This window comes from Coenobita brevimanus, chromosome 111, assembly GCF_032717465.1.
Source record: "Coenobita brevimanus isolate Jiangsu-jjx chromosome 111, ASM3271746v2, whole genome shotgun sequence".
Lineage (NCBI taxonomy): Eukaryota > Metazoa > Arthropoda > Malacostraca > Decapoda > Coenobitidae > Coenobita > Coenobita brevimanus.
In genome coordinates, this window is record NC_137064.1 from 33,019,001 (window position 1) to 33,044,000 (window position 25,000).

Genomic DNA, 25,000 nt, shown 5'->3' on the forward strand with positions numbered 1-25,000 from the left:
ACCAATCTACCATCCATCCATCCATCCATCCAACCAACCTCCCACCCACCCATCCATCCATCCATCCATCTATCCATCTATCCATCCATTCATCCATCCATCTATCCATCTATCCATCCATCCATCCATCCATCCATCCTTCCATCCAACCAGCCATGTAAGTGACTGATTAACTGAGCGACAGAGAAGCGAGACAGTAAGCTAGAAAGGAAATAGCCATTGAAACTTCTGTATTGTTCTATTGGTCCCACTCCCGGGGGCATGAGAGAGAGAGAGAGAGAGAGAGAGAGAGAGAGAGAGAGAGAGAGAGAGAGAGAGAGAGAGAGAGAGAGAGAGATATGGCCCAGGCAAGGAGGAGGAGTGAGGAAGAGAGGAAAGGGAAGGAGGAAAGAGAGGGAGAGAGGAAAGAAGAAGGAACAGGGAAGAGGAAGGGAAAAACTTAAGAAGTGAGGGAGGGAGCAAGGAAGAAGAGGAAAAAGGAGGGAGTGAGAAGACGGAAGGGAGGGAGGGAAGGGCCAGGAAGAGGAGGAGGATGGGAAAAGGAAGGGAAGAGGAGGTGAGGAAGACAATGGAAGGGGGAGGTAAGGCAGAAGGAGAAAAATGGGAAACACAGAGAATATATATGAGTAAACGAAGAAGGGCAGGGAACGGAGAGAGAGTAAGAACAAAGAGGAGAGGGAAAAGGAGGAAGAGATGAATGGAGGGAGGCAAATTGAACTGACAAAAGGAGATACAGTGTTTAAATAAAAGTAAGAGGCAGTGAAACATTAAGAGGATAAGAGAACTGAAAATGTAATAAGCAGAAATTCCCTTTGTAATGGAATTTCTGCCTGCTGTGGGTATAATTCCAGCTGGTATAATTCGAGCACGTGGGTGTAATTCCACCTAGAGGCTAAACAGAGTCAGGAGGGTGATGATGGTGGTGTTGGTAGTGGTATTATGGTGGTGGTGGTAGTGGTATTATGATGGTGGTGGTGGTAGTGGTATTATGATGATGATTATGATGATGGTGGTGGTGGTAGTATGATGATGATGATGATGATGGTAGTGTGATGATGATGATGATGGTGATAGTAGTGTGATGATCATGATGGTAGGTGTAATTCTAGTGTGGGTATAATTCCAGGCTGTGTGTATAATTCCAGCAGGTATAATTCCAGTATAATTCCCGTGAGTGTAAGAACTGCTGAGAATCCCAAGGTGGAGATTGCAATGAACCATGTTGCAAATCAGTGGCGGGCCATGACAATAATGCTACTAATTAGCAGGTAATGGAGGTAATTAATTCACCTGTCCTCCTCATCCCCCCTCCACCTGAAGCACACCTGGAATACACCTGGAATTCACCTGTCCTCATCTTCCTCCACCTAAAACACACCTGAAATTCACCTGTCCTCATCTTCCTCCACCTAAAACACACCTGGAATTCACCTGTCACATCTTCATCTAAAACGCACCTTTAATTCACCTGTCCTCATCTTCCTCCACCTAAAACACCTGGAATTCACCTGTCCTCATCTTCCTTCACCTAAAACACACCTTGAATCCACCTGTCTCATCTTCCTCCACCTAAAACACACCTGGACTAGTGGATGAGGCTGGAACTATCCTCTTACTATTCGAATTCCGTAGCTAATCTTCCTCAGCGATTTATTTTGCACCTTAGATTTTATTATCGCATAGTGTAGGAGAATTTATGCACACATGCTGTAATGGTTTATTGTGAAGGGGGTCAGAGTTGGGCAGAAACTGTTGCGTCTTCAAAATAAAAGCAATTGAAGTATGTAGATGTATTTTTTCGTATGTAAAATTCATGATACTGCAAAATTTACACATTTTTTTAATATAGTAGATACAAATTAATTCGATAATAATAATAATAATAATAATAATAATAATAATAATAAAAAGATGTAAGTAGTGTGACAGGGGAATATAATATTGTAGTATATAAAACAGATCGTTAAAGGCGTTACCAAAGCTCCTGAAGTGACGTAAAAGCGACCAGTTGTTGTGAGTCAAGATAGGCGGGCAAGTTGTCGGTTTGGGCTCTGCAATGTCGTCAGGGTACATCTTGTGACGTCAGGAGGCTCGTATTGCACGCCCGATGTCTGCGAAGTTCGAGTCAGGCGTTCTTGTCATCCGTTATTGAGTTACAAATGAGGGAACGTCGAAGGCGGTGCGATAATATTCCCCATCCCCTCCAAGCGGTACGATAACTTTGGCCCGTCCCCGGATGATGTAAACAAAGAGGGAGCTGCCAGACGTACGATACCCTCTCCTATTGTTCTTCCTCCCCCTTCCCCCCGGCGGAAACTTTAGTAAATACGGTGTGACTTTTAGTCGGTGTGGGTGACAGGGGAGGGGGGAGGGTTATGGAGTGAGGGGGAAGGAGACATGTAACTTTTAAGGTGCCTGGAGAAGCCAGGGAGAGCAGAAAGAGGAGGGAGAAAATGAAGGAAGGGAAGGCTAGAGGTCTTAACAACATGGGGGTCTTTTATCTTTTTTTCCTGCAATTTCCAGAGGTTTTATTAGTGTTTTGGGTGACTTTTCGAACTGGGGGGAGGGGAAGGTGGCTCAATCGGTAGAGGTGGACTGCTGTCCTAACGGACCCGGGTTCAAATCCCGCTGGAGCAGGGAACAGTTTAAGGATCTGAATTTCATAAAAATCAGACCTTACTGATCTACCAGAAGACCCGCCGACATGTCGTAAAAATACCCCCGCTAATACCAATGCACCAGTCCTGTATGAGACAGCCCTAGCATGTATTCAGTATGGACGGTGGGTGTTAGCGCCGAAGTGGTGACATGTAGAGGTGTGCGGTACGTAGGAGGACTACTGGACCTTGAAAGCAGGCTGTGAAGCCTATACCCAGAGTCGGACACACACACACACAAAAAAAAAACTTCTTAAATAGAGTACTGACCCAAGATGCAGGAAGATGTCTGAAGATAACAAAAATAATTCCAAAGAAGGCATCAGCGTACCAAGATAAACAGTTTTGGAGATGTTTGGAAGAAAGTTTTGGGAAGAGATGTAAGAGGGAAAAAATAGGGAAAGAGATATAAAAATAAAGAGGAGGGATAGGAGAGGGAAAGAGAGGAGAGAGAGAAAAGAGGAAAAGAGAGGCGAAGAGTCTTAAAGGGAAGCGAGGGCTGCGTAAGACAAGAAGTAGAGTAAGAAGAAGTCGGGCCATTACCAGAAGGATCACTTGGGGAGCAAAGAAAACGGAGGGAAGAAGAAAATGAGATGTTGGGAGCGGATTCGGGGGAAACTGAGCCAGACGGACGAACTGCTGGTTTTACAGAGAGAGAGAGAGGGAGAGATTAGGTGGAAGCTAGTCGAAGAAGCGTGGAAATTTATCGGTTAAAGAAAATAAAAACTAGTTTGCTAAGAGAAAGAAGGAAAATATAGTTCAAGATATAAGGTAATATAGAATAGAGCATAGAAACTCAGAATAGAAATAGTTTTTGCTGGAAGGAAGGATGGAGGGGAGAAAGACGTACAGAAATATATGGCAAGAAAAAATGATCAAAGAGAGAGAAGGGGAAGCGAGAATGACGTAAGCGATAAAGGACAAAAATGAGAGAGAGAGAGAGAGAGAGAGAGAGAGAGAGAGAGAGAGAGAGAGAGAGAGAGAATAAAACCAAAAATAAAAGTGAAAGAGAAACAACAGAGAGAAATGAAAATTGTAAAGACTGGATGCAAGAGAGAAAAACAGAGAGGAAAGAGTAAGAGGGGGGTCTCAGGAGAAAGGAAAGTGACTGCAGGCTTGGTAGGAAGGGTGTAAGAGAGCGTGGATTAGAATGGAAGAAATGAATAGAGAGGAAGAAGAAAGGAGAGCGAGAGAGAAGAGAGTAAGAGACGAGGAGGGCACAGACAGAGAAGAGAAAAATAAACAGAGAAGAGATAAAGAAATGGCGAGGGCAAAGAAAAAAAAAAGAGGAAAGAGAGAATAGGTAAAGAGATGAGGAGGAAAAAGATAAGTAACAAAGAGAAGATGTACAGCATAGAATATCTTTACTCGAGGATCTTAGTCGACACAAGAATACCTCCCGCCTTCTGAGAATTAAAAGAGAAATTTAGTAAAGGAAAAGACGAGAGATAAGTAAGAGGAAGAAAGGTTATGCGCAGAGAAAAGAGAAGCTGAGAGATGATGATGACAGAGAAAAGCGTGCCAAAGAAGGGAGTCTTGTGCATAGCGGTGGAATAATCCGAGTTGGGAGGTGGGGTAAAGATGACACACTTCCTTCCTTCAGGTGATCTTAGACTGCAATTATAATCCGTCCAGGTGGGCAGGCTAGCGAGGGGTGAAGGTTAGTGGGGTGGGTGGGAGGATAGGTGGGAAGGGGTGGGTTACTGGGAGGTGGGATAGGGTGGAATGGGTGAACAAATGGGATGGGACGTGGGTAGGTGGGTTGGTTGTCTGGTGAGTCCTGGTAGATAGAAAGGTAAGAGTATGAGTGGGTGGGATGGTTGGCAGGCAGGTTGGTAGGTAGGTGAATGGTTAGGTCGATTGGTAAGTAGGAGAGAGGTTGGGTAGGTTAGTAGGTGGAGGAGAGTTTTGGTAGACTGGTAGGTAGGTAGGGGAGAGGTTGGGTAGGTTGGTAGGTAGGGGTGAGGTTGGGTCGTTAGGTAGGTAGGTAGGTAGGTAGGTGTGGGAAGTTTAAGTAGTTTGGTAGATAGTTAAGTTACATCCTGCCGAACCATCCACTCACAAGATGTATTGCGTTCCCTCTTCCTCGCTTCCTCTTTCTTCTCCTTTACTTCCTGTTTTTTTCCTCATATCTGTGCATTTCTTTCCTCTTCTCTTTTTTTCTTCATCTTCCTTTTTCACCTCTTCGCTTTCTTTTTTGCCCCCCCCCCTCCATTTTTCCCCTTCCAGTTTTTTTTTTTTCATTTTTTTTCTTTCATTTCATTCCTCCACTTCCTGTCCTATTTGCATTGTAGGCCTATGTTATTTTCTTGCTTTGAGACACTTATCCAGCATTGGGAAGCCTCGTAATGAAGGGGTTGATGAAGGCTGTGTCTACTCCCCCCCCCTCCTTAAATCGGAAAATCTATCTTGAACTTAATCTACTCGTCTGCAGGTAGATAGAGAAACAGGTCATTGGCGTGAAGTGGTTAAAGTAGCGTCACGTTTCTCTCTCTCTCTCTCTCTCTCTCTCTCTCACTTCCTGACCTCGCATCCCCTCTTCCTTTCCCCTCGTTTTCTCTCCCTCTTGTTGCCGTTTCCCTCGTCTTATCTCACTTCCTTCTTCCTTCCTCCCTCCTTCCGTTCCTTTTCCTCCTGCTACCTCTCTCTCTCTCTCTCTCTCTCTCTCTCTCTCTCTCTCTCTCTCTCTCTCTCTCTCTAATACCGTCAGACTGTCTCGTTTCTTTTCCTACTTTCCTCTTCTCGTTCCTTTCCTTTCCTCTTTCCTCTTGTCGACCTCATTTACTCTTCCTGCCTTCTCCCTTTCCTTGTCCTCCTCTCCTTCCCTTCCTTCTTTTTCACTTTTTCTTCGTTTTAGTCTTCCTTCTCCTCTTCCTTCTTTCCTTCCATTTTCTCTCCTTCCATTCCTTCTCCTCCCTTCCATCATCATCTCCTCTACTTTCCTTCTATCTTCTCCCCTTCCTTTCCTTCATCTCCTCTCCTTCCATCTTCTCTTCTTCTCTTCCTTCGTGTCTTCGCCTTCCCTTACATCTTCTGCTATTCATTCTTTCTTCTCTCCTCCCCTTCCATTTTCATTTCTTCCTTTTCCTCTCCTTCCCTTCCTTCTCCTCCTCCTCCTCTATTCCTTTCTCCTCTCTTTCCCTCCCATCCTCTACCCTCCTGCCTTCACTTTCCTTCCTTCACTTCTCCCTTCCTTCACCCTTCCTCCTACTCCTCACAATTGGGTTTTAAATTGATACAAAGCGAGAGGGATCAAAGGTCTAAAAAAAAAGAATGAAAAAATGAATAAACGATGATGCAAAAAATAATGTGTTGTAAAAATTTGATGGGAAGAGAAAAAACCAAAGTGAATAAATATAGATGAAACACACACACACACACACACACACACACACACACACACACACACACACACACACACACACACACACACACACACACACACACACACACACACACACACACACACACACACACACACACACACACACACACTAAATCTGAAGTATAGAAAAACTTGAATGATGTAAAGGATTTTTGAGGGAGAGAGAGAGAGAGAGAGAGAGAGAGAGAGAGAGAGAGAGAGAGAGACGTAAGGTATGGCTCTCAAGTTTTTGTAAACCGGAAGTTTGAGAGTCTTGTTACTTCACAGGGTGTCCTCATCCGTCATCCTCTACTCTCACCTGTCCTCCTTACCTGTCCTCCTTACCACTGTGCCTTCTTACCTCGTCCTTACCTCTGTTCTTCTTACCTTACGGACGTTCCTCCTTTAAGAAGATATGAAATGGATGGATGAAAATGAGATATTAACGAGGCAGAAAGGGAGAGGAGAGGAAAAGGGAAAATAGGAACGAGACAGGAGTGTGATGGAAAGGGAGCTGAGATTAATTTGTAGGTAGTGGGAAGAGGTCGGGGTGGAGAAGCAGGGAAGATTGATAGATAGATAGACATATAGATAGATAGATGGATAGATAGGTGGATAGATAGACTTCCTTACCGTATATTTTTTTTTTAACATATCAACCGTACGGTACCCTAGTGTCTGGTTTCGCCTCGGGTCTCTCTACCCTTCCCGTTCTGAGTCTCCCTCTTCTCCGCCAGACTCTCATCATTAGAACACCTTAATTACATCTCACCTTACCACATCTCCTGCCTTGATTATTAACTCCTCTTCCCTCCTCTCCTCTCCTTCTCATCTCTTCTCTTTTCTATTTTTGTGTCTTCTTTTCTCTTCTCTTCTCTCCTCTTTTGTTCCCTTCTCTCCTAGTCTCTTCTCTTCTCTTCTTTCTTCCACTCCCCTCCCGTCCCCTCTTCTCTTCTCTTCTCTTCTCTCCTGTTTTCTTCTCATTCTCATCTCTTTTCTCCTCTCCTCTCGTCTCCTCTCCTCTCCCCTTCCCTTCCCTTCCCTTCCCTTCCCTTCCCTTCCCTTCCCTTCCCTTCTTGTCTTCATTCTCTGCATTATGTTTCTTCCTTCTTTTTGTTACTCCTCGTCTCTCTTTAATGTAAACTTGATCTCCCTTTCTCTCTCTTCTCCTTTCTTCCTTTCATCTTCTTTCTTACATGCTTCCTTTAAATATTTCTTTTCTTGTATTCCTTTAGTGAATTTGCAAAGTATTTTTTTTTTTTCGTCTAACTTTTTTTTTTTTTCACTTCATTTTTCTTGCCTCTCCTCCCTTTTTCCTCTTCCTCTTCTCCATGCTCATATTCTTCTTTCGCTTCCCTGTCCTTCCCCTCCTTCCCTTCAACTCACTCCTCTTCCTACTCTTACCTTGTCCTTCCCTTCCACATTTTCCTATTGCCATCTTCGTCTTCCTCCTCCTTCAGTCTTTTTTCCTCTTAAATCTCGTATTCTTCTGTTTCTTCCTCCTCCTCTTCCTCTGCCTCACCCTCCTGTCGTCTCTACCTCTTCCTTTCATCGTCACTACCTGCCGATAAGACACAAAGTAACACGTCCATTAAGCGATACCAGGTGAGGCAGTGTGAGGTTGAAAGGTGTGCAGTGTGAGGTTGAGGCAGTGTGAGGTTGAGAGGTGTGCAGTGTGAGGTTGAGGCAGTGTGAGGTTGAGAGGTGTGCAGTGTGAGGTTGAGGCAGTGTGAGGTTGAGAGGTGTGCAGTGTGAGGTTAAGGCAGTGTGAGGTTGAGAGCTGTGCAGTGTTAGGTTGAGAGATGTTGTGCAGTGTGAGGTTGAGAGAGGTTGTGCAGTGTGAGGTTGAGAGAGGTTGTACAGTGTGAGGTTGAGAGGTGTGCAGTGTGAGGTTGAGGCAGTGTGAGGTTGAGAGATGTTGTGCAGTGTGAGGTTGAGAGGTGTTGTGCAGTGTGAGGTTGAGAGAGGTTGTACAGTGTGAGGTTGAGAGGTGTGCAGTGTGAGGTTGAGGCAGTGTGAGGTTGAGAGGTGTTGTGGTGCAGTGTGAGGTTGAGAGGTGTTGTGGTGCAGTGTGAGAGTGATAGTGTGACAGTTTGAGGTTGTGTGAGGTGTAATAGATGTGAGGTTGAAGCATTGTGAGACTTAAGCAGTGTGAGGTTGAGACAGTATAAGCAGATGTGTGTTTGTGTGTGTGTGTGTGTGTGTGTGTGTGTGTGTGTGTGTGTGTGTGTGTGTGTGTGTGCCTTCACTTTGTTTACAACTATCGATTTTCTTCCACGTCCTCTCTCTCTCTCTCTCTCTCTCTCTCTCTCTCTCTCTCTTTCTCTCAGACAGACGAAAAGAACATAAATTAGGAGGGTCAGTCGAAGGAAGAGGAAAGGATAAAGAAGGGAGGGAGGGAGAGAGAGAGAGAGAGAGAGAGAGAGAGAGAGAGAGAGAGAGGGAGAGAGAGAGAGGACCAAAGAAGAACGAAATGTAATCGTGATAAAATGGAAGGGCAGACGAGAAGCAGAAGGAAAATGGGAGAGAGAGAGAGAGAGAGAAGGAACGAAATTAGAGCACTAAGAAAGAGGATTAAAGTGGAAAGAATCAGATAATGAAAAGAACATTCTCTCTCTCTCCCGCCCCCCCCTCTGTCTGTCTGTCTGTCTGTGTGTCTGTCTCTCTCTCTCTCTCTCTCTCTCTCTCTCTCTCTCTCTCTCAATAAGAAAAATAGATACCTACCAACAAACATACATACATATATACTTACATACATACATACATACATACTTGCATGCTTACGTACATACATACATACGTACATGCATACATACATATACATACATACATTGAGGCAGACAGACAGACAGACAGACAGACTTAGACAAATCACACACACACACACACACACACACACACACACACACACACACACACACACACACACACACACACACACACACACACACACACACACACACACACACACACACACACACACACACACTAGAAGGGAAGGAGAGGAGGAAGTGGAATTTATCATCACATTTTAATAACATAAGAATCGCCAGAGAGAGAGAGAGAGAGAGAGAGAGGGAGGGAGGGAGAGAGAGAGAGAGAGAGAGAGAGAGAGAGAGGGAGAGAGAGAGACATAAAAGTAAATGAAGACGTCTTAAGAAATGAGAAGAAGGAAGGGAGAAGATGATGAGGATAATTCAAGATAATAAGATAGCCATTGGAGATATGTATTTTCTTGCTTTCCTCTTGCCTCAGTTTACTCCTTGCTTCTACATTTTCATCATCTCTGTAATCTCCCATGGTTGTTTTTTTTACGTCTGTGTTTTATAAATCCTCAGATCTCTTCATTTGTACTCAATTATCTTCCTGTGTTTTGTATTCCTCTTGTTTTGTTGAATTCATCGTCTTTCATTATATATATCCTATTTTTTTATTTTATTTTGTCTGTATATTTATTCCTTTATTATGTCCGCCAGATGAGTTGGGAGGGAGTTCTGTATTCACCCCCGTTTGTCTGTTAGTTTGTCCACATGATATCTGAATAAGTTGGTGATGGATTTTAGTGAATTTTGGTGAATATATTTGTCATGGGCCAAGGAAGAGCTGGCTAACTTTGGTGGTCTGAGTTGTTAGGTATTGATGTTTGTGGAGGTATATGCTCTGTGAGTGCTGTGTACTTGTTTTATTGTTTATTTTTCACATGCCTTTACCCCCTACGGTTATTTCGACGTGTGTGTGTGTGTGTGTGTGTGTGTGTGTGTGTGTGTGTGTGTGTGTGTGTGTGTGTGTGTGTGTGTGTATCCTATCTTGTTTTCATCTCTTCTCCCCTCGTTTTGTGCCTCGTCTCTCTCTCTCTCTCTCTCTCTCTCTCTCTCTCTCTCTCTCTCTCTCTCTCTCTCTCAACATATTCCATCCCACATCCCCTTCAGAGGTCAAGGTTACACACACACACACACACACACACACACACACACACACACACACACACACACACACACACACACACACACACACACACACACACACACACACACACACACACACACACACACACACACACACACACACACACACACACACACACCTGGCCCCATTAATTACCTGTATAAATTTCCTCTATCTTTCCTGTTCTTTTATGCATCTCTTTCTCCTCACCTTTCTTCTCATCTCCTTCTCATTCACTCATTTTTATCTCTTTTTATTTTTCCTTTCTCTCTTTTCTCCTCACTTTCGCTGCTTTTTCGTTTTCCTTTCCTCTGATACGTTTCTTTAAAAGTTTGTACCCTTCTTTCTTTCTGTTCATTTTCCTCTTTTTTTTTTTTATTTCCACATTTCTCTTTTCCTGTCTCCAATTTTCTTTTTCCCTTTCCCTCGTTCCAGACATTCCCTTTTAATTGGTACTTTTCCTTTTCTTCTTCCATCGTCTTCTTTCATTTCCCTGATTTTTTTCTTCCTTCTCACACGTACTTTTTCCTTTCTTCCTACTTCCTTTTATTTTTTTTCACTTCATTTTTTATCATATTATACCGTCTTCATTGCTTCCTCCTTTCTTTCCCTTAACTTCCCCATGTCTCTTTTCGATCTCCTCCTCCTCTTCCTCCTCCTCCTCCTCCTCCTCCACATCTGTCGGGTGGTTCACTTCCCTTATGCAAGAGGGTGGAAGACATGATATCGCTCCTGGCTCCCCATTGATCATTGCTGCTTCTTACGCCCACACGTCCTCCTCCTCCTCCTCCTCCTCCTCCTCCTCCTCTTCCTCCTCCTTCTTTCAGTATCATCTCTTCCTTCCTTCCTTCCTTCCTTGCTGTACTTCCGTCTTCTCCTTTCATCTTCCTGTCCCTCCCTTTACAATCGTCTTTTCCTTCCTTATTCCTATCCCACTTTATTTTGTTTTCATCTCTTCACTTCTCTCTCTCTCTCTCCCTCTCTCTCTCTCTCACATCAAATCCATCCTATCCCTCCTTTTTTTTTGCTATCCCATCATTTCCCCTTCTCCTGTTCCTTTCTTTTTTCCCTTCATCTTCCTTTCCTTTCTTATCTCCTTTAGTGCCATTTCCTTCTTTCTTCCTTGTATTTTCGTATCTGTCTATCTCTCTGTCTATCTATCTATCTATCTATCTGTCTATCTATCTTTCTGTCTATCCATCAATCTATCCGTCTGTCTATATGTCTATCTGTGCTTATCTGTATCTATCTACGTGTCTCTTCTGTCAGCCTGTTTATCAGTGTATCTGTCTATCTATCTGTATCTATCTATCTATCTGTCTGTGTATCTATCTTCATCTACCAGTCTGTCTATCAGTCCTATCCTTAGCACGTATTCTCCCAAAGACCTGTTCCTTAGCGGTTTATTTTTGGATATGGCATGTTAACATCCTTTTGTGCGTTATTTATGCAGAGTATGGCGATTTTAGAAGGATTTAGATAACACAGAATAGGACAGTTAAAAGTAATAAGCAAAATAAATCGCTCAGGAATGAGTGTTAGGGAGTTTCCTAAACCGACGAGAATGCGGGCCTATGCTTGTCTATCCATCTTGGGTTCTATCTATCTATTTGTGTCTACTTCTGTGTGTATGTGTGTGTGTGTGTGTGTATCTCTGTCTGTCTTTCGATCTATCTATCCATCTGTCTATCTGTCTGTCTATCGAAATGCGCAACACGTTCTTTCATTTTCGCATCCAAAAAAAATATATATATAAAACACAAAGGATTAGCGTTAATCTCCTTATAGACGTATTAAAAAAAGATAATTCATTTTTAAATTCGGGCAGTTTGTCTATCTGTCTGTCCATCTGTCTATCTGTCTATCTATCTATCAGTTGAACCTTTCTGATAATTACCTCTTAGTGTTTCCATTTTCTCTCTCTCTCTCTCTCTCTCTCTCTCTCTCTCTTTTGGTTAAGTCTTCGTTCAGCTAAATTTCTGTTTTCTTCAGTCCTGTTTTCAGTTTTCTATTATATTTTTTCACATTTTCTTTCATTTTTTTTATTTTTCTACATTTTTCTGTCAATTTTCTCTGTTTTCTGCTGTTTCTGTCGACTTTTCCATTCTTCTTCCTCGTAGCCTTGCCCGTGCACGTCTCTCTCTCTCTCTCTCTCTCTCTCTCTCTGTCTCTCTCAGCCATTTTATCCTCGTTCTTGGCATTTCCTCGATCCAGACTTCTCGCTCCTTCCATTTTCCTCCTTTTCACATTCTTAAGATTTCCTCCTCACTTTTCTTCTCCTTTTTATTAATTTTTCTTATACTTACCGCTCTCTCTCTCTCTCTCTCTCTCTCTCTCTCTCTCTCTCTCTCTCTCTCTCTCTCTCTCTCTCTCTCTCTCTCTCTCTCTCTCTCTCTCTCTCTCTCTCATATCCAAACTTGCCCTCTTTTCCACCCCGACTCCTTCGAATTTCTCACTTTCTTCACCACTTTGCACCCAGTACCTCTCTCTCTCTCTCTCTCTCTCTCTCTCTCTCTCTCTCTCTCTCTCTCTCTCTCTCTGTCTTCAGCACCAGATAATGTGATCGAAACATTGCACTCTCTCTCTTTGCTTTTTCTCCACTTTCCTTCCTTCTTTTCTTCATCTCTCCTTTTCATCCTTTCTTCTCCCACACTCCTTCTCCCTTCCCTCTCCCTAACCTCTTTTTTTTTTCCTCCTCCTCCTCCTCCTCCCTCGTTCTTTTCTCACATTTCTGTTCCATCCATTTTCCTCTTTCCCTCTTTTTCATTTTCCTCTCCTCCTTCCCCCCCCCCTTTTTTTTTTTGCTCATCTTCTTTCTCCCTCTCTTCCTTCCTTCTTTCTTGTCCTCTCTTCTGCATTTTATCCACTGTCCTCTTTTCTTTTCCCCTCCATCTCCACCGTCCTTCTGTTTTTCTTCTTCGTACTCCCTCCTCCTTCAGCCTTCTCTTCCTCCTCCCTTTCTCCCTCTCCCAGCCCCTCTTCCTCTGCAGCCCCTTCCCCTTTCTCTTTCCCTTCTTCCTCTCCCTCTCGTCCCCCTCCCCCTCCCCAGTCTCCGCATAAGATACTGTTACATTTAACATCACATTTGAGACGAAAGAAAGTTGCTCCTTAGTTTCCTTTTTCTTTGCACCTTCCTTCTTCACTCCCCATTTCTTGTCTTTCCCTCCTTCCCTTCCCTCCCCCCTCCTCCCCTCCTTACCCTCTCCTCCCTCTCCCTCACCTCCCTCCCTCCCTTCCCACTCTCCACATAAGATACTGTAACTTTTACCATCCCATTTGACAAGGAAAGAAGCTTCTCTTATTCTCCTTCTCCTTTTGTGTCTTCCTTCTTCTTCCTTCTTTCTTCCCCTCTTCCCATCTCCTTACTCTTACAGTCTTTTTCCTCGCCCTCTTCTTCTCTCTACCTCCCTCCCCTCCCTCTGCCTCCCTCCCTTTCCTCCCCCTCTCCTGTCTTCTCTCCGTCCCTCACACTCTTTCCTTCTAACTCCTCTCCCTTCCTCTCTCCCTTTCCTTGTTATTCTTTCCCCTCTCTCACCACGCTGTCTCTCCTCTCGCTTCTCTCCTTCCCCTCCCTCTATTCTCTCATTTTCTCTCCTTTCCCTCCCTCTGTTCTCTCTTCTTCTCTCCTTCCCCTCTCTCTCTCATTTTCCCCCTTTTCCCTCTCTCCTCTCCCTTCTCTCCTTTCCCTCCCTTTCTTTTCTGTTTTTCTCCTCTTCCCCACCCTCATTCTCATTTTCTCTCCTTTCCCTCTCACTTTCTTCTCCTTTTCTCCCCTTTCCCTCCCTCTCTCTTCTCTCCTTTTCTCGCCTTCCCCTCCCTCTCTTCTCTCCTTTTCTTGCCTTCCCCTCCCTCTCTTCTCTCACTTTCTCTCCTTCCCCTCCCTCTCTTCTCTTTCATTCTCTCCTTTCCCTCCCTCACTCCTCTCCCTTCTTTCCTTTCCCCTCTTTCTCTTCTCTCCTTTCCCTCCCTCTCTTCTCTCCTTTTCTATCCTTTCCCTCCCTGTTTCCTCCCTCCCCCAACACACCATTTGACGCTGAACGAAGCCCTTCCTTTATTGCAGGGGGGGTGCAAATATACAATACCCCCCCCTCTCTCTCTCTCTCTCTCTCTCTCTCTCTCTCTCTCTCTCTCTCTCACCGTATCGTCTATTTTAACATCATGTGGGGCGTCTGGGAAATTAGACGGAAATGAGAAGCGATAAGAAATGTTAGTTTCCATACCACTACATTTTTTTTCCATGTGTGTGTGTGTGAGAGAGAGAGAGAGAGAGAGAGAGCTCACCTGGCTTTGAAAGGCTTAAAGCTCACTGTTTTATTTCGTTATTGGCTTATTGCTTTATTGACTTTTCCCACCCCATGCTTTACTGGGGGTGGAGATTGGGAGGATTATTCTCTCTCTCTCTCTCTCTCTCTCTCTCTCTCTCTCTCTCTCTCTCTCTCTCTCTCTCTCTCTCTAAATACAAAGCCATGAATTAATTGTACGAGTAGATCTTTAACAATTATTTAAATACGTGTTTTTAATTTTTACAGACTGTGTGTGTGTGTGTGTGTGTGTGTGTGTGTGTGAGAGAGAGAGAGAGAGAGAGAGAGAGAGAGAGAGAGAGAGAGACGGAGGAAGGGAGGCAGGGAGGGAGGCAGAGACGCCCACCCGCAGAATGTAGTCAGGTAATGAGGCACGTGAGGCAGGGCAGGCACGTAGATCCGGCCAGTAGTCACGCAGGCAGGAGAGTAGGCAGGGACGTGCTTGTAAGGCAGGGGGAAGGCAGGCAGGAAGGAAAGATGGCAGAGGGTAAGAAGGCAGGGAAGGAGGAAGAGAATAAGGAAGAAGTGAAGGAAGGGAGGAAGGAAGGAAGGAAGGAGGGAAGCAGGGAGGAAGGAAAGGAGGCAGAGGGTAAGAAGGTAGGGAAGGAGGGAGGCAGGGTATGGGGAGGTAGAAGGGCAGGGAGAAAGGAAGGCAGGCAGAGGGTAAGAAGGTAGGGAAGGAGGAAGGGAGGAAGGAAGGAAGGAGTGAAGGAAGGAAGGAAGGAAGGGGGGAGGCAGGGAGGAAGGAAGGTAGGCACAGAAGCGGGCAGGTCATGTGGGAGGCGTGAAAGGTCAGACGAACCACTTTAACCTTTTGCTGGATAAAAATGACGAGATAAAAAAAAAAATAATGACCTTAGATAGTAATATTTAAAAAAATATTAATCTGAATATTATACCCGACTATGCTCAAATTAGCCATCTTAATTACTCATCATTTCTTAACCTATGTCTTGCAAGATTTCTCCCAGGTGAACATACTTACCTGGTGTCAAGCTTAAAAAGATATTCCAGGTGGTTTTTTGTAGTTTCTTTAGCCTCGAAATTGCTTCAAGACTTAGAGATACCCTGCTAAACACACACACACACACACACACACACACACACACACACACACACACACGCTGGATATTGATAGGAATTGGAGTGCCTTTAATTTGTCCTCGTCACTTCAGTACTTCTTAAGATGTATCGAGATTGCTGACAGTAATTTACCTCCTCCTTTACTCTTGTTTCCCCCTCTCCCTCCATACTGTCTTCTTGCTTTCTTTATAGCATCTTACTCTCTTCCTCCATGTTGTCTTCCTCACTTACTCCATCTTGCTTTCCTCATTTCCTCCACGCTGTTTTCCTTCCTAGCTCCGGCTTTGCCATACACCCTTCCTTGCTAAGCTTACCTCCATCTACACCTACCTACCAACCATCCAACCAACCAACCAACCAACCACCCACCCACCCACCCATCCACCCACCCACCCACCCAGCTAACCAACCAGCCAACCAACCAACCTACCTACCTACCTACCTACCTACCTGTGAAGACACTAATATGCATACTCATCAAGGAGTTGGTTGGTTGGGGGAGGTGAAGTAAGGCAAGAAGATGGGCAGACGGTTAGGCAGGCAGACAGGCAGGTAGGCAGGCAAGAAGGTAGGCAGTGAGGCAGATAGACAGATAGACGGGCAGACAGGTAAGCAGAAAGGTAACCAAGCAGACAGGTGAGTAATGCGTGTCAGGTTAAAGGTAGAAGAACTCACTGCTGGAGAGGCGGAAGCGAGAGGAGGAATACGGCATGAAGGTGAGAAGGTAGGTAGGTAGGTAGGTAGATAGACAGATAGATAGATAGATAGATAGATAGACAGAGAGTAAAGATAATGGATGAAAAGGTAAGCAGAAGCAACAATCAGGCAGAAGAGAAGGATGGGAGAGAGGAAGGGAGAGAGGAAGTGGGAAGAAAAAGAGAGGAAAAAGGGAGGCTGAGAGGGAGGGAGGAAGAGAGTGGGGGGAAGAAGACGGAGAGGGGGAGGGGGAGGTAAAGGAAGGAGAAAGAGTGAGGGGGAGGGGGGATGGTGAGGGAAAGAGGAAGAGCGAGGGGATGGGGTTGAGGGAAAGGGGAGGAGCGAGGGGAAGGGAGGTGGTAGGGGAAGGGGAGGAGAAGGAGAAAGAATGAGAGGGAGGGGGAGGAGGAGAAAGAATGGGAGGGAGGGGGAGAACCAGCCTTTGAACCCCCCCCCCTAGGCAGTATCTCAACGGGGGATACAATGCTGCCCGCGACTCCCCCCCCCCACCAAAAAGAACTGCTCCACCCCTCCCCCTCCCTCCGTCCACCTCTCCCCTCCCCCTCCCCCTCCCCCCACGCACAAGGCAGACTCCTACCCTCTCCAGCACCAAAGAACGGCTTCTCTCTCACCTTTTCCTCTTCCCCCACCTTTGTCTCCACCCCCCTCCATATGGGTGTTCGTCCCCCTTCACCCCTTCACCCTCAGCCCCCTCTCCCCCTCCCTCTCCTATCCTTCCTCCCTCCTTCCTGTCATCATCATCATCATCATCATCATCATCATTAGTAATAGATAGTTACTGAACATTTGCAAGAATTTATAGTGTGTGTGTGAGAGAGAGAGAGAGAGAGAGAGAGAGAGAGGGAGAGAGGCTCGTTCCTTCTCACTTACCCCCTCAGCTACTTCACCCAGTAATCCAGTCAGGTCCTAGTCACGAAGTTCAGAAACCCCTCCATCTTGTCCCCGAAGAGCCAGTTAGTCTAACGAGGCTCCATCGATTATTAACTCACCTTCCAATACTCTTCCATTCTGACGGAGGAGCAGCTGTTTCTTTTCTGTTTTTTTTTCTTCTCTTCCTCTGCTTTATCTTTTTCTTCTGTTTTCCTTTTTCTCTGTTGTCTGTTTTCCATTTTTCTCTTTATTTTGTTTTCCGTTTTCTCTTTCTTCTGTTTTCCTTTTCCTGTTCCTTCTTCTGTTCTGCTTTTCTTCTTGTTTTTTTCCTTCCGTTTTTCATCTTCCTGTGTCTTCTCGTGTTTTCCCTTTTTCCTTATTGTTCTTTTCATTTTCCCGTTTGCCCTATTTTTGTTCTCTTTTCCTCATTTCATTGTTTTCCAGTTTTGTATTTGTTTTTACTGTTTCTTTGTTCTCTTGTTATTTGTTTTTCGTTTTTCTCTTTTCTTGTTCTAGTTTCGTTTTTTCTTTCTCCTTCCGTCATTGTGTTTTTCCTTCTTTTTTCTTTTACTCTATCTTTTTGTTTCCTTTTTTCTCTTGTTCTTTTTTTCTCTTTTTTGTTCCATTTTTCCTTTTTATTTATTCTTCGTATTGTTATTCTTTTTTCTCCCTTCTTTCTTTCTTTCTTTTTTCTTCTTTCTTACTTCCTTTTCTTACGTCTCAAGAGCCACTTAATGCCTCCTTGAAGCTCTAACCTCCCTCCATCGATTCTCCTCTCATCCACCTCCCAATACCTTTTCATTTTTACATATAGGAAAGTTGGTGTCATTGAATTTCTCTTTAGCATTTTATTACTCCTCTTTTTCCTTGCTGTTTTTTCCTTGTTTTTCCCTTTCTTTATTTTCTTTACACAGTTAAGGAGGTTGGATTCATTGATTTTCCTTTTAATATTTCCTTTTTTTTCCTTTACCTTAATATCTTCTTGTTTTTTTTTCTTCCATGTTCGGTATTTTTGTCTTTTTTCTTTCTGTTGTCTTGCCTCTGGAGTAGTTTCCGTCTTTTTAACTTTTCATTTTCTTCTTTGTCTTTTCATGTCTTTGGTCGTAATTTTTTCCTTCTTTTTTGACGTTTTCTGTGTAGTTTTCATGCATCTTTTAGCTCTTTTTTTTCATTATTTTCTTTTTAACATCTTGTCTGTGTAGTTTATTCTTCATAGTGTTTTGTTTATGCCTTCTTTTTTCTTTGTCTTTTGTCTTTCTTCTTATTTTTTCTTCTATCGTTTTTTTCTGTTTTCTTTTATATCTTTTCGTGTCTTTTATTGATAATTCTTCAGCCTTTTCTTTTTTCTTTTTTCTTTTTTCTTTTTTGTCTTTTGTCTTTTTTTTTCTTTGACCGCTTGGAATTTTGGCTGACATGAATATTCCGTTCTTTTTTTTTTTTTTTTTTTTTTTTTCGCGTAAGCTTTAGAACTTGGCCAAAAATTACCATTTCTCTGTCTTGAATGGAGAGCTGTAGCAAGACATGAACACGAGAATATGGTGCTAGTCACGAATAAGTGCTCTCTCTCTCTCTCTCTCTCTCTCTCTCTCTCTCTCTCTCTCTTTCTCTCTCTCTCTCTCTCTCTCTCTCTCTCTCTCTCTCTCTCTCAAACACACACACACATTCTCCCCCCACGCGGTTCCTTTATCTTCTTCCTTCCTCCCCTCCTCCCCATCTTCCTTTGTCCCCGTCTTCTTCCTCTTCCTCCTCCTCTGGCAAAGGGGAAGGGAGAGAGGTGACGCTGATGACGAAGGCACCCACATTATCTCTCGCCCTCATCTACTACCGCTTCCTCTCTCTCTCTCTCTCTCTCTCTCTCTCTCTCTCTCTCTCTCTCTCTCTCTCTCTAATATCCCTCCTTCCATTTCTTCGTGTCTGCTGTTACATATTTCTCTTCCTCTTCTTCCTTCCTTCTTTTTTCTCAGCCTCGTTTTCATTTCTCCCATTCCTTCGTCCTCTTCTGTTTTCTGCATCCAATTCCTCCTCTTTATCATCCCTCCCTCCTCTTTTCCACCCTTTCTTCCTCTTTTCCATCCTTCCCTCCTCTTTTCCACCGGCCGTCCTCTTTTCCATCCTTCCCTCCTCTTTTCCACCGGCCGTCCTCTTTTCCATCCTTCCCTCCTCTTTTCCACCGGCCGTCCTCTTTTCCATCCTTCCCTCCTCTTTTCCATCCTTCCCTCCTCTTTTCCACCGTCCCTCCTCTTTTCCACTCTTTCCTCCTCTTTTCCACCGTCCCTCCTCTTTTCCATCCTTTCCTCTTCTTTTGCATCCTTTCCTCTTCTTTTCCATCCTTTCCTCTTCTTTTTCATCCTTTCCTCCTCCTTTTCTTTCTTTCTCCTTTCCTCTCTTTCCTCCCTCATGTACAGTCGCAAACATTAATCTTGTACCACATCTTCCTGGCCTTCCCCATAATGAGGTGGAAATGAGCAGCGTGAGGAAAGAGAGAGAGAGAGAGAGAGAGAGAGAGAGAGAGAGTTGTACGTCTAACCTTTATCATAACTTAATTCTACATGCCCAGAAATTCGTTACTCTACTCTTTTCACTTTAACCTGGCCTATAATTGCCATCTCTTCCTCTTCATCGGTGAGTCGTACCAGTTGATAACGCTGGAATATGATGCTTGTCACGAGGAAGTGCTGTGAACGGGGTGTAGAGGTGGATATTTTTTTTTTTCTTTTCTGTCGGCTGTGTGGAATTTACTGCACAAGGTGGGCCAGGTTAAGGTGAAAAGAGTATAGGTTATGTGGTCTGTAAAAGTCTCTTCCCAGTTTCTTATCTCTTTCTTTTGTCTCTCACTTCTGTCTCTTACTTCCTCACATCACTATTTTTTCTACCATCTGGAGCCCCTGTCTTTCATTCCTTTTTGTATTATTATTATTATTATTATTATTATTATTACTTCCTCCTATTTTTCATCCCGTCTTGACTCGTATATCTCATTCCTTTTTTTACAATATTTACGACAGTTCAATGGACGTTATTTTATCCTAAGATAATGTAGGAAATTTATTCGATTAAGCTTTTCGTGTAAGATTTTCGTGGAAGTTATTACACACTGTATTTGGTAATTCTCTAATATTTTTTTCTGCCTGCTTCGGCTGGACTAATTGATGGATGAGGGAATCCTTTTGCTTTGCTAGCCTTGTTTTACGTCTCGAAGAACAGATATTTTCGTCACGGTTTCCCTCGTGATAAACAGGATCAAAACCACTAAGTGATGTGTTGTTGCTCGCTTTCCTTTATTCTCTTTTGCATTTTAAAATACGCCTCGTTCGTCACTTCACAGCCATCTGCTCACGTCCTGCTTTCTATGCCTTGCCTGTCATTCACACCCATCGCTCATGTCCTGATGTCCCTGCCTCGTCCGTCATTTCACATCCATCGCTCATGTCCTGCTTAATATTCCTCGCCCGTCATTTCACACCCATCGCTCATGTCCTGCTTGCTATGCCTCGTTCGTCACTTTACATCCATCTGCTCACGTCCTGCTGTCCTCCCCCCACAGCGCCGACGGGAACTACGAGGTGACGCTGATGACGAAGGCGACGCTGAAGTACACGGGCGAGGTTGTGTGGCGACCCCCTGCGATCTACAAATCTTCATGTGAGATTGACGTGGAGTGGTTCCCCTTCGACGAGCAGTCCTGTAATATGAAGTTTGGCTCGTGGACGTATAATGGGTTGCAGGTTAGTGGATAGGGGATTGGGGGATTGGAAGAGGGAAGTGTAGGATGGGGTCGAGAAAGATTAGGAAATGGGGAGGGGTACCGTACGAGATTGATGTAGAGATCCCCTTTCAGTTGGTTGCAGACTAGTGATGGGGAATGGGGAATGGGGTAGGGGGAAGGCTTGGAGGTGCTAGGAAGAGGGAGGGAGGAAGGGAGGGGGCAAGGAGGTAGGGAGAAATGGGGAGAGAAAAGGTGAGAATGAAGGGGAAATTTCGAAACAGGGATGGGTCTTGAGAAATTGAGAGGAGGGGAGGGAAACTAGAGATAAAGGAGAAGCTGAGGAATGGGAAAGATTTAGAGAAAAGAGTTTGAAAATGGGAAGATGTGGAGAGACGAGAGGGGATGAGTGGAGAAGAATCGGGGGATGAGGGGAGAGGAGGAGAGAAGGAAGATAGAGGTAAGAGGGAAGAGAATGATGAGAGAGGGAAAAAGAGGAGAGAGGGGAATGAAAGGGAGTAAAAAATTGGGAAAATGGTAGAGTGGAGAATCATGGACGAGAGAGAGAGAGAGAGAGAGAGAGAGGCGGCTGAAGAATGGTGAATGGGTGAGGGGGACTACGACGGAGACCTTTGATGGGTGAGGGGACTGGGTGAAGATGTGGAGTGAGAGGTGGATGGGGTGGATGTTAGGAGCAGGTGGATGAGTGGATGGTCTGGGCATGTGGATGGTGGTGACTAGTAGGGATGTGTTGATGGGGTGTATTGTATGATGATGATGATGATGATGATGATGATGATGATGATGAACAGTGAACAAGTGTATGCCTGTGAGTGGATGAGTATTGGCCTAATGTTATTGTTATGGTTATGGATATGGGTGTGTGCTGGTGAGATGGATGGCGGTAGTAATGAGTGTGTGGGGGGAACTACACACACACACACACACACACACACACACACACACACACACACACACACACACACACACACACACACACACACACAGATGGATGGGCGAGTAGATGAAGCGTTATGGTAATGGGTGGTGGTGGATGGCTGGCAAATTTCACAACAGTACTACATTTGGTCAATTTTTTTTTTCCAGCGAGGTCTAGGTTTGGCTGGTTTGTTAGGAGAGGTTAGAGTAGGTTAGGTTAGTTTAGGTTAGGTTAGGTTAGTTTAGTTTAGGTCTGTTATGTAGTAATTCTAGGCTAAGGGAAGGTAGGATAGACTAGGAGACGTTAGGTTTGATTAGGATTATACGGCATTTGTTAGGTTAGATGGAATTAGGATAGGTTAGGCTCAGTTAGGATTGGAATACGTTAAGGGAGTGAGTTGGGGTTAGGTTACATTAGGTTAGAGTGTTAGGTTAGGGTAATTGTTTAATAAAGTAATAGTAAAGTTTATTAAAGAGAAGTGAAGAAGAGAATCATAGCGCCTGGGGGTAACATGAATGATATTAGGGACGTGCTGTGGGATGTGTGGGCGTGGGTGTGGGCGTGGGTGTGGGCGTGGGCGTGGGTGTGGGCGTGGGTGGGGTGGGGGTCAGCAGGTGTGGGCGTCTGGCCTGGCCTTGTGGGGTTTACCTGCCCTACATATTATCCTTTTACCTGTACACGCCCGAGGTTTATGATCTTGGTTAAATTGTGTGCCATTTTTACTATGCATTAGAGTTCAGTCCTAACTATGGATATAAATACTTAACATGATCTCGAAACTCGGCTGCACCCTTTTCTCAATGTATAAATAGGTTTTAAGATATATATTATGCTTGTCGAATCAGAAAATGGCGAACCTCCTTCCTTCCCTCCTTTATCACACACACACACACACACACACACACACACACACACACACACACACACACACACACCAAAAAACAGGCATACCATTTTTCCAAACATAAACATGATTTTACCGCGACACACACACCCGGTTTGTGGTCCTTTTCTGACTCCCAAAATAGATACACCTGCCCCTCCCTCCTCCATCTCCCCCCTCCCTCCCCACCCCTCTTGCCATCTTCCCCCCTTCCTCCCTCCACCTCACCCCTAACTTCCCTTCCCTACCTCGCTGCTCCCTTCCCTCCCTTCATGCCATCTTACCCCTTCACCTCACCTCCACCTTCCCCTCTTCCTCCGTCGACCTCCTCTCTTGTTTCCTTCCCTTCCCTTCACCCCTCCGCCTCTCCTCTTACCTCCTTCCCCCTCCCTCCCTTCCCTCTTTGTGAGTTAGCATCTCCCTGCCCGCGCCTCCCTGTGCAGTAACCATATTTCACCTTATCTGCGAGCCCCACCTAGACACACTGCCCACTCACCTCGTCCCTCTCCTACCCCACACCCTTCCCCTCGTACCCCTCTCCGTCCTTCCCCTCTCCATATTTTTCCTCTCCCTTCCTTCCCCTCTCCGTATTTCTCCTCTCCCATTCTCCGTCCTCTCTCCCTTCTTTCCCCTTCCTTCAGTTCATCCTTCTCCCAGTCCCCCAACATCTTCTACCCCCTCATTCTTGTCTCAGCATTTATCTTCTCCCTTCCAGCCTTCATTTCTTCCTTCTTTCCCTTTCATTCAAGTTAGCCTTCTCCTTCATTTCCACTCCCCCCCTGCTTCTCCTGTCCTTCTTTCTTCCCCCCCCCTCTCTCTCTCTCTCTCTCTCTCTCTCTCTCTCTCTCTCTCCATTCCTTCTTCCTCCTTACCCTACCGACCATTCCCATAATTTAACACTCTTCTTCTTCCTCCCCTCCACGTTTCTCTTTCTCCCTCCCCCCTCCTCCTCCTCCTCTCTTAAGACGTTTGCACCAAATCTTGGAAGTTCCCTGGTATAATAGCATCTCCGTTTTACTCGTAGGAAAGAATAAATAGGAAAAAGCATTGTATTTGTCTTTCTTGAAATAGGAAATAGGAATAGGGAATGGGGAGTTAAATAGGAATAGTGAATAGGGGATAGGGAGTTGGAATAGGAATTAGGAATAGGGTATAGGAATGGGGAATAGGAATAGGGAATAGGAATAGGAAATAGGAATAAGGAGTAGGAATAGGGAGTAGGAATAGTGAATAATAATAGGAAATAAGAATAGGGAATAGGAATAGTGAATAGGGAATAAGAATAGGGAATAGGGATTAGGAATAGGGAATAGGAATAGGATGTAGGAATAGGGAATGGGAATAAGGAATAGGAACAGGGATTAGGGGATAAGAATAGGGAGTAGGAAAAAGGAGTAAGGAATAGGGAATAGGAATAAGGAATGATAATAGGGAATATGGCGTGTTTTAGAAAGCAAGGAAACTAAGGACAAAGAAAGGAGAGGGAATCTATCAAAGGGTTTCCGTCTGAGGGGTGGTTGGGGTTTATTGTTCACATAATGCCGCTCAGGGGAGAGTGAGGATGGTCACCCTTCCCACAGACGTCCGAATATTATGGACTGGCATGAAGAGTAGTGGTTTAGTAAAAGGTAAAGGAAATATATACGTTTTACACACACACACACACACACACACACACACACACACACACACACACACACGTCCCTATAAATCGAGTTTTTTGCGTGTTCGGAACTCAATAATGGTCAGAATAAAACCATCCAATACATTTCCCCCGTGGCCCGCCCCCCCCCCCCTCGCCAGCCGCCCATCAGGAACCCCCCCCCCCGAGCCCATCAGATAACCTCCACCACCACCACCACCACCAATAACAGCAACAATAACATTAATAACAAGAACAACAGCAGCAACAACAACAAGAGCACGCAACAGCAATAATAGTGATAATAATAATAATAATAATAATAATAATAATAATGATAATACCGATTAAATTCAAAACAGGGCAAACCATGACCGTAGAATTATCAGTCCCTTTCCCCCGTCACCCACATCACGTCCCTCTGTTTTACGCACCGTCGAATTTTTCCACAGTCTTCAAAGATTTATTTATTTTTTCCCCAATATATATCTCTTTTTTTCCTCTAATATCCCGCGCCGTATAAAAAAATGAAGAGGAAATGTTTATATATAAATTAGAGGGAGGGGAGAAAGCTCAGGCCTCCATACTTCGCCTTAGCTCATCTTCCCCCTCTCCCCCTCACCAGAATATTGTATTTGGTGTGAAAATATTAAAATAGTGTCCCCCCCCCTTTTTAGAAATTGGCAGCTCTACCCTTGAGGCGTTAAGAGAGCGACTTAGTTTCTCTGACCTCGCCTTACTGTGGATCCTCGCCATAGCACTTCTTCGTGACTAGCACCACGTTCAATTCCTATTCTCTTGTTAGGACTCAGTGCCATCGAAACTATATTCCTTTCACTTTAATTTGGCCAAGAGTTTTTTTTTTTTTTTTTTTCCATTTGCTGCTTATTTCACG

General features: G+C 44.5%; 1 protein-coding gene across 1 annotated transcript in view; it reads left to right on the plus strand.

The window, feature by feature from the left end:
* Nucleotides 1-25,000, plus strand: part of LOC145417862 (acetylcholine receptor subunit beta-like 2) — a 359,174-nt gene that overhangs the window by 252,355 nt on the left and 81,819 nt on the right. Inside the window, exon 5 of the mRNA XM_080286481.1 lies at nucleotides 20,482-20,662. Within this exon, the coding sequence (XP_080142607.1) occupies nucleotides 20,482-20,662 (181 nt within the window). The remainder of the gene's footprint in view (nucleotides 1-20,481; nucleotides 20,663-25,000) is intronic.